This window comes from Pseudorca crassidens, chromosome 20 (assembly GCF_039906515.1).
Source record: "Pseudorca crassidens isolate mPseCra1 chromosome 20, mPseCra1.hap1, whole genome shotgun sequence".
NCBI lineage: Eukaryota > Metazoa > Chordata > Mammalia > Artiodactyla > Delphinidae > Pseudorca > Pseudorca crassidens.
This window is the reverse complement of record NC_090315.1, coordinates 15,168,915-15,182,907: the sequence shown is the minus strand read 5'-3', so window position 1 is coordinate 15,182,907 and position 13,993 is coordinate 15,168,915. Positions and strand designations below refer to the sequence as shown.

The following is a 13,993-nucleotide window of genomic DNA, read 5'->3' as shown; positions in this document are numbered from 1 at the left end:
CCATGGGGGGTGACTTTTTAGATTCACATAGGGGTACCAACTGTGCTAGAAGGGCATCCCTGGGGTGGGATCGGGACTATGAAGGCAGCTTTACGTTTTCTCCACGTAGACATCTATGTATTGGAATTTTCCACAGCAGTAAAGTACTTGTATCTCTCCTGGGTGAATGAAGTTTTGTTTCCCAAGAGGAAATTTAAACAGATCGGTTTTTCAAAAAGTGGGATGGAATTGGCTTATTTCTCTCATTTTCACATTGCAGCGACATGAGCTCGAGGGCCGGCTACCCCACTCAGGTTCACAAGACGGCCAGCGCAGAGACCCCGCGGCCCTCACAGCTGGCCCAGCCCAGCGCCTTCCAGCTCTCCGCCTCCGTCCCCAAGTCCTTCTTCTCCAAGCAGCCCGTGCGCAACAAGCACCCAACGGGGTGGAAGAGAACAGACGAGCCCCCGCCGCGGCCGCTCCCCTTCACTGACCCAAAGAAGTAAGTGCCTGGACGCCCGGTGAGACCCTGCCGGAGCTGAGCTCGGGCATCTCGGGGTGGGGAGGAGGGTGACACCTCGCTCCCTCATTCATCAGGACGCCGTGCCGGTCTACACACTGGGAATACAGCTGTGAACAGGCGGACAGGGATCCCTGTCAGCTCGGGGAGCTGACAATGCCTGTTGGGGAGGCGGACAGCAAATAGGGTAACTAAGAAAAGCATGCAGCAGGTCAGATGGTGGCTAACACTGTGTGGCATGTAAATGAAGGCTGTTCCAGGCAGAGGGAACAGCAGCTGCACAGACCCTGAGGCAGGAGCATGCTTGGTCTGCTGGAGGAGGGCCAGTGTGGCTGGGATCATGTGAGCACGTGAGGTCAGAGAGGCGATGGACACAGACCGGGAGGGTCTTGTAGGCTCCACATAAGGACCTGGGCGTCTGCTGTGAGTGAGGGGGAGCCGCGGGAGGATCTGGAACAGAGGAGGGACGTGACCTAAATTGGGTGTCCACAGGGTCCCTGTGGCTGCGTGCGGAGCACGGCCTGCGTGGGGCAGGGAGACCAGCGAGGCGCTGCTGTGATGGTCCAGGCAGGAGACGAGAGGCCTGGAGCAGGATGGAGGCCAGGGAGGGTCAAGGGGGCGGTTTCAGGAAAGATTCTCTGACGTGGGAGCAGACAGGCTTTGCTGGCAGATTGGCTGTGGTGTGAGAGAAAACGAGGTTGAACATGATCCCAGGTCTCGCAGCCTGAAGGATGGATGGACTCTCCTCAGGCTGAGACGGGGACTGAGTGGGGAGGAGGCTCAGGGGAGCTCAGAGCTCAGTCCTGGACAGGTTAAGTTTGCAACTAGAAGACGTGGAGGAGGCAGTCGGGTAAGGAGTCTGGAGCTCGGGGGAGAGGTCAGGCTGGAGAGAGAAATCTGGGCGTCGTCAGCATAAAGGCACGAGGCTGGAGAGGAAGGGAGGTGTAGGACTCAGCCTGAGACCCCTCAGTGTTCATACGAGGAGGAGCCCGGGGTGACGACTGTGAGCCGTCAGCGGGACGAGCCCGGGAACTGAGCGTCGGTTGAGCCTCACAGAGGTGACTGCAGGGTGAGGGAGAGAAGGCAGGGCAGCACAGGAGGCAGCTGGTTTGCGGCATTTTGCTGTGAAGCGAGAGAGCGAGCAGAGGAGTCATCAGTGAAGACAGGGTTTTTGTGTTTCCAAGTTAGAACGTGATGATACCGAACATTTATCGAGTACTCACTGTGTGCCAGTCTCGGTTCCGAGCTCTCGTCCGTGAATTTATTCACCGAATCCTCCTCAACAACAGCTCCGGGAGGCGGACCTGTTATTCGTCCAGTTTTACTGATGAGGCACCTGAGGCCCAGAGGCTCAGAGCTGGGAAGGGACGGAGCTTGGATCAGAGCCTAGGAAGCTCGGGCCAAGGCTCCTCTTCAGTTGGTTTGGGGGGGGGGGGGTCTGCCCTCCCCCATCCTGTTCTCGGTGATGTCCTCTTTCATGACCTGGTTGGGGCCATTCAGATGTGTGCTGGCTCAGAGCTCCTAAGGAGAGAGGTGTCAGGAGACAGAAACGGGATCCCTGGAGATGTGGGCAGGGAAGCAAGCTGAGAATCCAGTTCACGCACCTCACTAACAGCTGGGGGCACCCGGAAAACTAGATTTGGATCCTTCGCTCCCCTGATTAAAACCTCCAGTGGCTTGCCCCACTCCCAGGATTAATGATGAAGGCTCACATTTGCAGAGCACATATATCGTACCAGGCACTAGGGCACCGTGTGCTTTGCCTAAAATGCCACCTGGACCCTGCATGACCCGCCCCGTCACCCCTCTGCCCTCATCCCCTCCCACTCTCGCCTGCACTCACTCCACTCCAGCCACCTGGCCTCTTCCCACTCCTCAGACTTGCCAAGTACAGGCTGACCTCAGGGCCATTGCACTGGCTCTCTCTGGTCCCTGGAATGCTCTTCCCCACATCTTGTGGCTGTCTCAGGGAGGGGAGGGGTTTGGTCCAATGCCACCTCCTCAGACGGGCCTTCCCAGCCTTCTGTAGCCCCTGCCGTCATTCTATCACTGGTCTCTGTTTCACTGCTCATTTCTCCCACTGGAAAACAGGTGACTCTGTCTTGACTTGTAGCCACCTGGCACTGTGTGGGTGCTCCGTCAGTGAATGGAAGGTATGAGCCTCGTATCTCACTTCATTCTCACTGTAACCCCAAAAATACAGTAAGGCTCCCACTTTTCAGGGTGGCCGGAGGGTCAGGCCCTGTTGACCACACTGTGCTCCTCCATGAGGGCAGCTCCCCTGGCCTTCCCTGGCGTGTGTGCTGTTCCTCCTGCCCGGGTCCCCCCCAGCCCCACCTGGCTCACTCCTGCCCATCTGTAGTTTGCTAGGGCTGCCATAAAAAAGTACCGCAGGGCTTCTCTGGTGGCGCAGTGGTTGAGAGTCCGCCTGCCGATGCAGGGGACACGGGTTCGTGCCCCGGTGCGGGAAGATCCCACATGCGGCGGAGCGGCTGGACCCGTGAGCCATGGCCGCTGAGCCTGCGCGTTCGGAGCCTGTGCTCCGCAACGGGAGAGGCCACAACAGTGAGAGGCCCGCGTACCGCAAAAAAAAAAAAAAAAAAAGTACCGCAGACCAAGTGGCTCAACAGCAGAAATGTATTTTCCCAGAGTTCTGGAGGCTGGAAGTCGGAGTCAGGGTGTCAGCAGGGTTGGTTCCCTCTGCGGGCTGCGAGGACGGCTCTGTTCCACGCCTCTCTCCCAGCTTCTGGTTGGCTTGCTGGCAATCTGGGGGATTTCTAGGCGTGTAGATGCGTCACCCCAGTCCCTGCCTTCGTGTTCACGTGGCCTTCTCCCTGTGTGCATGTCTCTGTGTTCACATCTCCTCTTTTTATAAGGACACCAGTCGTTAGATTAGGGTCGATCCTAATTGCCTCATTTCGCCTTGATGACCTCTGTAAAGACCCTATTGCCAAATCAGGTCACCTTCTGAGACACTAGGGGTTAGGACTTCAACATCTCTTTTGCTTGGGGGACCCGTAACACCACCCCTCAGGTCTCAACACAGACACGCCGTCCTCGGAGAAGCTCTCCCATCCCCCACACCAGGCTTATCCCTCCCACTGACCCCACGCTTCTTCCCTTCCTCAGCCTCTGTCCCAGGACACATCAGGCAGTCGTTTCCTAGAGACTTGCTCCCTCCCTGTCAGCCCACTGGACCGAAGGTTCTGGGAGAGCAGAGACACCCGAGCCCCATCCAGGGCCCAGCACATACACAGTGGGCACTCAGAAAACATACCTGGATACATGACAGCTGTAAAGAAACAGCAGCCCCCCCTTTCCCAACATAAAATCCAAAGAAGGCTTTTTACATATGTATGTGTGTTGTGTAAACATGTAAACTAAATATATAAAATACTGGGGGGACACAAAATAGGTTCATGGTTTCTTATGTTTATTAATTTAGTTACAGATGCATTTTTAAAATCACATGCATAAAATAACATGTTAATTTAGAATTCATGCTTTTGTCCACACGCTCCCATTTCGGAAAGCTGTTTTATTCAAACTCTTCCTGAGCATTTTGGAGACAATATCTTTGTCATTTAAAGACACTTCTGAGTCACCTAACCTAGTTTTCCAGAAAACATTGTCTTTACTTCCAGCTAAATTATTTGAGGCTAAAAGGTTTTTTTTTTTTTTAATCTGTAATTCTGTTGCTGAAATTTTATCCCAAGGCAAAAGAACTCATTTGCATAACTTATTTACCTACATTTTCTGATACCTCCCCTGCCAAGTACTGTCATAAGCCCTGTACCTACTTTAACCCATTTAATCTTCACTACAGAACAATGAGGTATAGGTACTTTGTATCCCATTTTCCAGATAAGAAAAATCGAGGTACAGAACGGTGAAGTCACTTGCCCAGATTCACTCAGTTAGTTAAGGTCAACAACTGCAAATATTATGGTTGTTGGTTTTATAATCTGTCGCTACAGGTCACCACATATTATGAGATTATCCCCAAAGGAGTAATTACCAAATCTGCCTCCTTTCTCATTGATTCTGGTCAGGGACCTAATGTATCCCCAGAGGAATGGAAAATGGCTGCGGCCGACGCGGGGGCTCTGCCTTTCAGCCAGGCTGCTGGCTAGGGCTGTACAACCTGGCCCCCTTGATCCTCCCGGCGACTTCCAGAGGAGAGGCCGAGGCCCAGCCGGAAGTGTGCAGCCCAGGGCACCTAGCTGCAAGCGGCAGAACCAGGACTCACGCCCAGAAGGACAACTACCAGAGCATCTCGTCCTAGGAGAGACTCAGGGAAGACTCGCTCGCACCCAAGGCAGTGACGTGCATTTTCTGAGGACTGACTTCTTGGATTTGGGCACGTGGTCTGTTAAACGAAAGACAGAATGAACTGGTGAAGGACAGAGGGGACACTGAGGGGACCGAGAGCACCTGCCACGGAAGGTCCCTCACCTCGGCCCCTCTGCTGCAGGCCCTGGTCAACTCTGGGGGACGGGCCAGCAGCTCTGCCTCGGGAGATGGCTGGACAGCCCCGTTTTGACCGCTTTGTCCCCAGACACTGAAGTTACTGGACTGCCTTCTCCCAGCCAGGGGAGGAGGAGAACAGCATGGGGGTCAGGGTGGGACTCGGCTGCTTACCCGCTCCTAAACCCCTCAGCTCCCCGCTCTTTAAAGTGGCCTGACGGTCCTCCCTACCTCCCAGTTGTGAGGATTTCCTGAGTTAATCCATGTGAGGACCCCAGCACCGAGGCTGAGCTGCACAGGGCTGAGCAGTGAGGGACGACTAGGCCGAGGGGTTGCCAGGCTGGAGCCCGCAGAGCAGGAGGCAGAACCAGTGGCCCTGCGTCCTCAGCCGTCCTGGGCACCTCCTCCCCGCCAGGCTGGTCTCAGCCCAACTGAAAGGCTGGCGTGTTGCTGCCCTGCTGGCCCCCATCCCTGCTGGCAGGCCCAGTGAGGAGGGGGCAGACCCTAGGGAACAGCCTGTTTGTTGCCTTAGGGTGGAGTGGTGGTTGGGAGGCCAACCCCCAGGTCACGCCTGAGGACCCAGGCCCTGAACGTCCTCATTCTTAAGAAGGGCAGCCCTAGGGCTTCCCTGATGACGCAGTGGCTAAGAATCCGCCTGCCAGTGCAGGGGACACGGGTTTGATCTCTGGTCCAGGAAGATCCCACATGCCGCGGAGCAGCTAAGCCCGTGCGCCGCAACTACTGAGCATGCGCTCTAGAGCCCGTGAGCCACAACTCCTGAACCCGCGTGCCACAATTCCTGAAGCCTGCGTGCCTAGGGCCCGTGCTCTGCAACAAGAGAAGCCACCGCAATGAGAAGCCCGCACACCGCGGCGAAGAGTAGCCCCCGCTGGCCACAACTAGAGAAAGCCCGTGCGCAGCAACGAAGACCCAACGCAGCCAAAAATTAATTAATTAATTTTTTTAAAAAAATGCAGCCCTGCCTCATGTAGGGCCACTGAGGGGATGAGATGAAATAATGTGTGTGAAGGGCAGCCTGGGGCCTGAGAGAGGGTGAGCGCTCAGCAGGTGAGCTTTGCTGCTGCTGCACTTACCACCCCTGCAGTCAAGAGCAGTCCCCCGAGTCAAGCCCACAATGCGACTCTGCTGTCGCCGTTTCAGAGCGGTGCTCTCAGAGCATCAGCGCTCCCACCAGCAGAGCGATGGAGGTGATGGCTGTGAGAAAGGAGAGTAGCCCCGTGGGACGCACCAGCCCCAGGGTGAGGCCCCACATCCCCCAGAGCCGCCGTCACCATGTTCCAGGCACACTGAGCACCGTGTTCATCATGAGCAAACCTCGGGCAGCTCAGCGCATCAGGCAGATGTGGGTTCTGCATGTCCTCAATTCACTGTGCCTCGGTCCCCCGGCCTCAAAGGGGAAGACAGGAGTGCCTACCTCCCAGAGGTGGCATGAGGATGCAGTGAGGCATAGGGAAGTGCCCGGTCAGCCTCGGCTGGGCTGACAGGCACTGGCATCTAGTGGTTGACACCTGGCTTTCGGGCTCCCTCCTTCCTCGAGTTTAGGGGCCCTGGGGCCAGCTCAGTGCAGCCACGGAAGGAGCAGCATCCCCACCCCACGGCAGGGTTGTCCCCCACTCCCGCCGGCCTCTTTCAGCCATCCTTCCAGGAAAATCCACCTGCTGCCTGAGATGCAGACCTGGTGAGTGTCCTCACCAGCGAGGTTGGCAGAACCCCCAGCTCGGGCTGGCTGACAGTGGTGCTAATTAGCTTAATTAACCCGGCCCCAAGGGAGCCGCTCCAGTTGGAGGCCAGCGCTCCAAGTCAGCTGGGATCGGGCCCAGACAAGTCGGAGCCGTTGGTCGCCTTCCACTCCTGGCCCTTCTGTCACGGGAGAAAGAAGTTGCTGTTGTCCGGGTCCTAACTGCAGAGCCTTCTTTGCAGTTTTTGTCTTCCTTTTTCTTTTCTAATGTGAGTGGTTTAATTCCACAATGTGGCAAATGCAAGTTCAGACAACGTGAGCAAATTAGAGGCTCTGTCCAATGCTGTCAGTCAGAACCTTGAGAGCGGGTACCTCCTCCTGGATGTTTTTTTGCATTTGTGTTTTAGAAGGTAAGACATGCACAGGATAAAAACCAAACTAGTACAAAAGGGTTTGCAGTGAAAACCAGGCCTCTCTCCCTTCCCTGGCCCCCTGCCATCCAGCTCCCCTCGCCAGAAGCAACCATTGTTTCATTTGTTCTGCATCCTTACAGAAATGTTCCGAACATGACCGAGCACACGTGATGGAGTGTGCTTCCTTTAACGCCGCTTTTTATTTATCCATGTGGTCACCTCCTGTCTGTGCTCCAGCCTTTTTCACTTACTCTTAGCTCAGCGACAGTTCCGTATTAGTACACAGAAGTTGATCTCATTCTTTTTAGCAGTCAGAGAATAGTCCATTTTATCCTCAGAGGTCATTAGGTTTAAGCATTTATGGAGACCAGAGATCTTGAGAAGAAGGAAAAAGATCAGAGATGCACAAGCCCAGTTTGGTGTTTTGTTTTTTTTTTTTAACCTGGAATTAATGCCATTATAAATTATTGCTTAAAATTTTCAATTTAGAAAATACATTGGGGGACTTCCCCGGTGGTGCAGTGGTTAAGAATCCACCTGCCAACGCAGGGGACACGGGTTTGATCCCTGGTCTGGGAAGATCCCACATGCCGCAGAGCAACTAAGCCCGTGCCCCACAACTACTGAGCCTGTGCTCTAGAGCCCGCAAGCCACAACTACTGAGCCAACACGCCACAACTACTGAAGCCCGCATGCCCTAGAGCCCACATGCTGCAACTACTGAAGCCTGCATGCTCTGGGGCCCACGCACCATAACAAAGAGTAGCCCCCACTCACCACAGCTAGAGAAAGCCTGCGTGCAGCAACGAAGACCCAACGTAGCCAAAAATAAATTTAAAAAAAGAAAATACATTGGAAAATTCTTTCAGAAGAAAGCGAATAAGGGCAAAAATGATCAGTTTGACTCTCCAAACTGAACTTCATCATACTTTTTCTCTTTAGACATGTCCCAACAGCCCACTAACAGTGTCAGCCATGTGGAACTTGCAGTGGATAGATAGGTACAGAGTTGAGGGTCAGGGGAGAAGGTTCTAGCAGGATTTCTTCCAGTGAACCAGCCTTCCGCTGTAGAATTAGGAGTCCTGGAGGTCCTGGGAGCTGGGAAGGCAATTTAGCAAATGAACCCAAACAGAGCAGGGAAGGAATAGTTCTGTTCTTTTGGCTTGACTTTTTAAAGTATAGAGAGTAAAGTGTCTCTATACTTTTTCCTGTTTTATAAAAGTCATTTAAGCTTGTTGGAAGAAGAAAGGAGAGAGTAAGGAAGGTTAGAAGGAAGGAAGAAGATGGGTAGGGAGGTTGGCTGGTTGGTTCCATGTGATACACGTTTAACCACTAATCTGGAGTGCCTGCAATGTGGCAGGCCTTGTTCCCAACACTGGACATAGAATACAGAAGGCTCTGAGTCAGGTGGGAGGAGTGGAACCACAAACACAAGCACACAGAACAAATCATCATGAGATGGATACAGTGAAGAAGTAGCACAGGATTGCGTGTTGGAACTCACCTGGGCTGGGAGGGAGCTCCAGAAGGTCAAGTGGCCAGGGGAGGTGAGAAGGTGACAGTTGAGCCAAGCTGGATGGATGAGAAGCTGCCATTCACGGGGAATGCTGGGGAGGCGCTCTAGGCAGACAGAGCAGCCAGTGCAAAGGCCCTGAGGCAGGAACATGCCTGGCATGTTTAAGGAACCTTGGGAAGCCTGTGTGGGAGGAGATGAGGGCTGAGACCGGGCAGGACAGATTGTTTCGGACCTCGTGGGCTGTGGTGAGGAACATTTTTAGAAAGTGAATCCCCACATATCCACCTTTGGAGCTGAGACTTTGGTAAACTTCAGTATACCAAGCTAAGCTGTGTGCGAGTTTTGTTTTCTAAAAATGATTTCGCACCATAAATACCACTTCTTTATTCCCATGACACATATCTGGGCGAACCTCTTCCCATGTCATGTGGACCAACTCCGCTTCTCTTCAGCAGCAGTGATGCCACTGTCCCTCCCTGTGGGGCCTCGCCCTTCCCCTGCTGGCCAATTCTGTTTGCTCCAGAGACAGGACCCCATGAAGTGTCCCCACACACCAGGCACACATGGGTCCCCATACACCTGGCACATTAAAGGACACACTCCCAGATGTAGAACTCCCAGGGTAGAGAAAGCGCACATGTTAAAGTTTTCAGCAGGTAATTTTACACCCCTTGCAGAGGGGAGCCTCGGGGACAGCGCCGGTTTATTGCGGTGGATGAGCTGGAGGCCCGGCCTGCTCCCACACCAGGTTGATGGGCTCAGGCGCGCCCTGCGCTGAGTCACATACTCCCCTTGTGCAGAGGATTCTGGGAAATGGCAAAATCAAAAGGGAAGAGGGAGGGGTGAATCCCCTTCCAGCTCCCAAGGGAGCAGCACGTACTCTGGGGTATATACGTCTCTTTCTGTCTTTGTATCTCTATTTCTCTCTTTTGGATAGGATGCTTTTCCTTTGCCCAAAGAGCATACTTCCCTAATAATGACAGAGCCAGAATTACCCTAGACCTGGAATTCTCATTTGAGAAGGAATACGACCTCACAAGAAAAAACTTACTACCTTTTCTTCCTTCCTTTGTTAAAATCCCAAGGCTGGCAGCTGAGAAAATGAGAAAAAACGTAGACTTCAATCCCCTCAAGAGCCCAAGATATCTTATTTCTTCCTGGGTTCAAAGATTCTTTTTCTTTCTTGAGTTACAAAATGAAGACGTCTAGGTGCCAGCTCTAGTTTTTATATTATTATTGTTATAACACATGATTATAGCAAAATAAATTCAGACAGTTCAGAAGGGTGTTGGTATCAGGTGAAAAGTAAAAATCTCATTTTTCCACCTCCTAATAAGACTACTACTTCCCAGAGGTAATCGTTCATAATTTCTTCCAGAATTTTTTTTCAGCATATAAAAGCATATTATTAAACCAAATGTGATTATATTCCACATACTGTACAGCTCTCATATGCCATCTCTGTGGTACAAACGTGACCGCCAAGCGTGATCGTGACACCGTGGGCTCGGAGGCCTGGTGGCCTTGGCTGGCATCCTGGCTCCTCCATTCATAGGCTGTGTGACTTTGGACAGTTACTTTCTCTCTCTGTGCCTCAGTTTCCCACCTGTAAAATGGAGATGCTAGTAATAGCGGCTCCCAGGAAGGGCTGCTGTGCAGATTTCACAGGTTAGCACACGTGGAGCCCTCAGGCTGGCGGATCATGCCTGGTGCTGTGCTCCTCTTAGCTGTCGTTATCTCTCTCCTGGGGAGTGGCAACACCTCAGGGGAGGGATCTGGTTTTCACTGGGGAAGTAAAACCTGATCCCAAAGGCTGGGCCGGAATCAGAAGGCAAGAGGAGATCTCAGGGGAGGTCCCAGGAGTGGAGGACACAGAGCCCCCGGGAGCCAGCCTTGGCCAGGAGAGGGCCAGGGAGCCGGGGATGACGGCCTGCGGAGCCAGCGGAGGGGATGGGAGCAGCAGGAGAGGACTGTGTGCAGCTCGGGGTGCCGGGCAGCCTCGGGTAAACAGTTATAAGAGCAGCTCTCATTTCCCCATTGTCTGTTCTGTGAGGTGCTGGCCAAGCGCTTTGCAGCAAACCCCAAAATGCTGTGAGGTCAGCGTGTTTTCCAGATGAGCAAACCAAGGATCAGAGAGGTGGTGTGACTTGCCCAGGGTCCCACAGCAGGAACAGGTGCAGGTACCTCATGTCTAGATCCTCCCAGCCACCCCGTGACGTGTGAGCTGTCTTACCCCACGTGGTGGATGAGGAGACCAAAGTTAGGGAGATCTGGTGCCAGGCCCTGGAACACTCAGGCCAGGGGTCTGCTGCCTTTGGCCCTGCACTTGCCCAAAGGGACTGGTCCCTTTGGGGAATTCTCCCTCTGTGGGACCCCATTCCCTCTTCTGTGGTTGGAACCTCTGGTCCAGGCCACCTCAGTCTCCCACCTGAACAACTGCCTCCCTTCCTCACTGTCTCCCTGCTTCCATGAGGGTCACTTTTCTGTCTGAGACCCTTCTAAAAGGCACATCAGGACCTAGCACTCACCACATCAGAGGCTCCCTAGATGCAACCCCAAGTCCCCTCCGTGGCTCATGAGTTCCAGCACATCTGCCCCAGCGCCTCCCAGGCCTCACCTCCTCCCCCTCAGCTACTCATCCCCGCCGCTCTGCAAGCTCACCGAGCCTGTTCCCACCTCACAGCCCAACAACTGCTGTCCCCTCTGCCCTGTGTCCTCTTCCACATACCAGGTGGATTCCTGCCTTCCTCTCCAAGTTTCTGCTCCGATGTCATCCCCTCAGAAAAGCCAGCCTCCATCCCCAGCGATCCCTATCCGTTTACCCAGCTTTATTTCTCTTCAGAATACCTCTCTCTACCTCACATTATGGGGTCTCTGTCTTTGTTCATTTATTCATTGTCAGTCTCTCTGACTGGAGTCCGCTTCACGTTCACCGCTGTATCCCCCCCTCCCCCCGCCAAGAACACGCATGGCACAGGGTAGGTTCCCAGGCAACATCTGTGGGATGAGCGAGTCGAGAGAGTAAACCAAGTCTCTCCTCTATCCCACTTGCACCAGATGTTGTGGAGAAGCTGCGGTCGCTCGCCCAGCGGCGGCCAGCCTTCCCGTGTCAGGACAACCTTGAGAAGCAGCTTGAGCCTCCCGAGACCCCTCTGACCTTGACCATGACCCTCTCATTCCAGGCAGGTGGACAGCAACACCAAAAACGTCTTTGGGCAGCCGCGGTTGAGGGCCTCCCTCCGAGACCTCCGCTCTCCCCGGAAGAACTACAAGTCCACCATCGAGGACGACCTGAAGAAACTCATCATCATGGACAACCTGGCACCCGAGCAGGAGAGAGACGCCAGAGTACGTAGAGGCTGCCCCGCCCCTGCCCCCCTACACACACACACAATCAGACAGGCTGGTGGGGGGAGGAGGACTGCCTCTGCCTGCCCACCGCCTCTGCCCGCGGCACCTGCTGGCCTGTTTGGGTGTGTGGCTCCGCAGCCAGGAGTCAGGACGTCGAGCTGGTCAGGGGCAGGATCACAGCGTGAGCCAGCCTGGCAGGCTTGCAGGGGATTTATCTCCGCCGTAGCTCACGCGACTGGACCGGGATGCTCTTACTGGCTCTCACGTCCTTCTTGTGGAGCCCAGGCTGGAAGCAGCCCCCACCCCCGGACCACAGGACCAGGAGTGCAGGCGCGGGGCCCAGGGGGCATTTAGGCTCTTGTGACCCAGGGGTGGGGGGGCCAAAACAGCAGGCGTCCTCAGTCCCCTCACACATGCCCTGCTTCTTTTCCCTCTTGTCCCTCCCTCCCTCGTTGGCTGCGAGCTCTCTTGTGGGGACCTGGGTGGCAGCAGTCTCTCTGGGGTTCCCTCCCACCAGCCTGAGCTCTGGGGGAAGCCAGCACTCTGTCCCGCGTGGTCCCCACCAATGACTGGCTCTCAAGCTCCAGCTCAGGTCACCCCTGCCTTCCCTGACCTCACCTGGAGCTGGAGGGTGGGGTCGGCCCTCCAGAATAAGGTGGGCTGCAGAGGGGGTAAGAGGGATCCCCAGGAGAAAATTGGAGTACGTTGACCAAAAAGGGAGCAGAAATGGTTGGTGGTTGGGTAAAGACCGCAGACGTCCAGGACGGGAAGAAGCCCCCGAGGACGGCGACCCTGGCTGGGCCTGGCCGTGACCGCGCCGGGCGTCCCGCCTCCCACCCCTGTCTTGGCAGCAGTCGCCACAGAAGAGCCTGCAGCGGACGCTGTCGGACGAGAGCCTGTGCAGCGGGCGTCGGGAGCCCAGCTTTGCCAACCCTGCCGGCCTGGAGCCGGGCCTGCCCAGCGACGTGCTCTTCACCAGCACCTGCGCCTTCCCCTCCAGCACGCTGCCCGCCCGCCGCCAGCACCAGCACGCCCACCCGCCCGGCGGCCCCAGCACCACCCCTGCCACCGGCAACGGCTTCCCGGAGAAGAAATGTGAGCCCGGGCACCCAGGAGCTGGGTGAGGGTGAGGGGGTGGGAGCAGGGGGCACGAGCACGCAGCTCGCCTAGAGATCAAAGGCTGGGGGTCATCAGTGTCAGTCAGCTGACGGAGGGAACCGAAGCGCACGGGAGCTTCGGGGGCCCTGAGGATGGAGCACCGGGTGTCACCCACAGAACAAGGGGTCGTTGGCCAAGCATCAGGGGTCACCTAGGGATGGGGGCACCCAAGGACGGGGGTCATCTGAGACCAGAGAGAGGGTGTTAGTCTCTCTAGGTGTCTCCAGACTGGGGAGCTCATCCCTAGGGTCCTGACCCCGCTTCCAGCACCAAGCAGATCGCCTCGTGAATGTTTATTTGCGTAAGTGACGTCCCCCAGGCCTGCCAGCTCTGGAAGGGAAGGGGGTACAGGGGTGTGACCAGCATCAGCAAATAATTACTGAAGGGGGCGCTGTGCACACGGCCCCCATCAAAAAGCTGTGGGCTGGCTGGGGTTGGCCGTACCTTCAGCCCAGCCTGTAATCCCTTATCCACAGCCCCAAAGGCTCTGAAACTGAAAGGCCGAGCAGAAGTTTGGGCCAGGCTCGCTGGGCAGCAGGGCTCGACCTGAACGGATGCGAGGCCGTTTATGGTCCTCCTTCACCCCACGTGGTGTGAACGAACAGTCGCTTCGTTGAGGAGCGCTAGTGTGTTGAATAGGGGTACTGCCGACCTTCTGGGTGTGTATGTATACATAGCGCATCATACTTTATCAAATCCCAACGAATCTTGACTTCAGAGATGTGTCCACCCCAAGGGTTTCAGCTGAGGACCTGTGCCCCTGTAGCATCTAGATGGAACCCTTTTGTACATTGCAGGGGATGGGTTGGAGGAGGATCTGGGACTTTTTTGAGGGGTTCTATCTCCCCCCTTAAAATTCTTCCATGGCTCCCCATTAACCTAGTATCTGG

At 55.2% G+C, this 13,993-nt stretch overlaps 1 protein-coding gene across 14 annotated transcripts in view; it reads left to right on the top strand.

The window, feature by feature from the left end:
* The window catches only part of SIPA1L3 (signal induced proliferation associated 1 like 3), a 237,344-nt gene that overhangs the window by 210,877 nt on the left and 12,474 nt on the right, over positions 1-13,993 (top strand). For 12 of the 14 annotated variants that reach the window (XR_010939121.1, XR_010939122.1, XM_067719505.1 and 9 more), the window contains 3 exons: positions 260-481; positions 11,777-11,942; positions 12,797-13,040. Coding sequence is in view for 12 of the 14 variants with exons in the window: in XM_067719505.1 (XP_067575606.1) it covers positions 260-481; positions 11,777-11,942; positions 12,797-13,040 (632 nt within the window). In the remaining 2 variants the exon portion in view is untranslated. Of the gene's footprint in view, positions 1-259; positions 482-4,551; positions 6,098-11,776; positions 11,943-12,796; positions 13,041-13,993 lie in introns of those variants that run through there. The other 2 variants (XM_067719503.1, XM_067719507.1) reach the window with 2 other exon arrangements.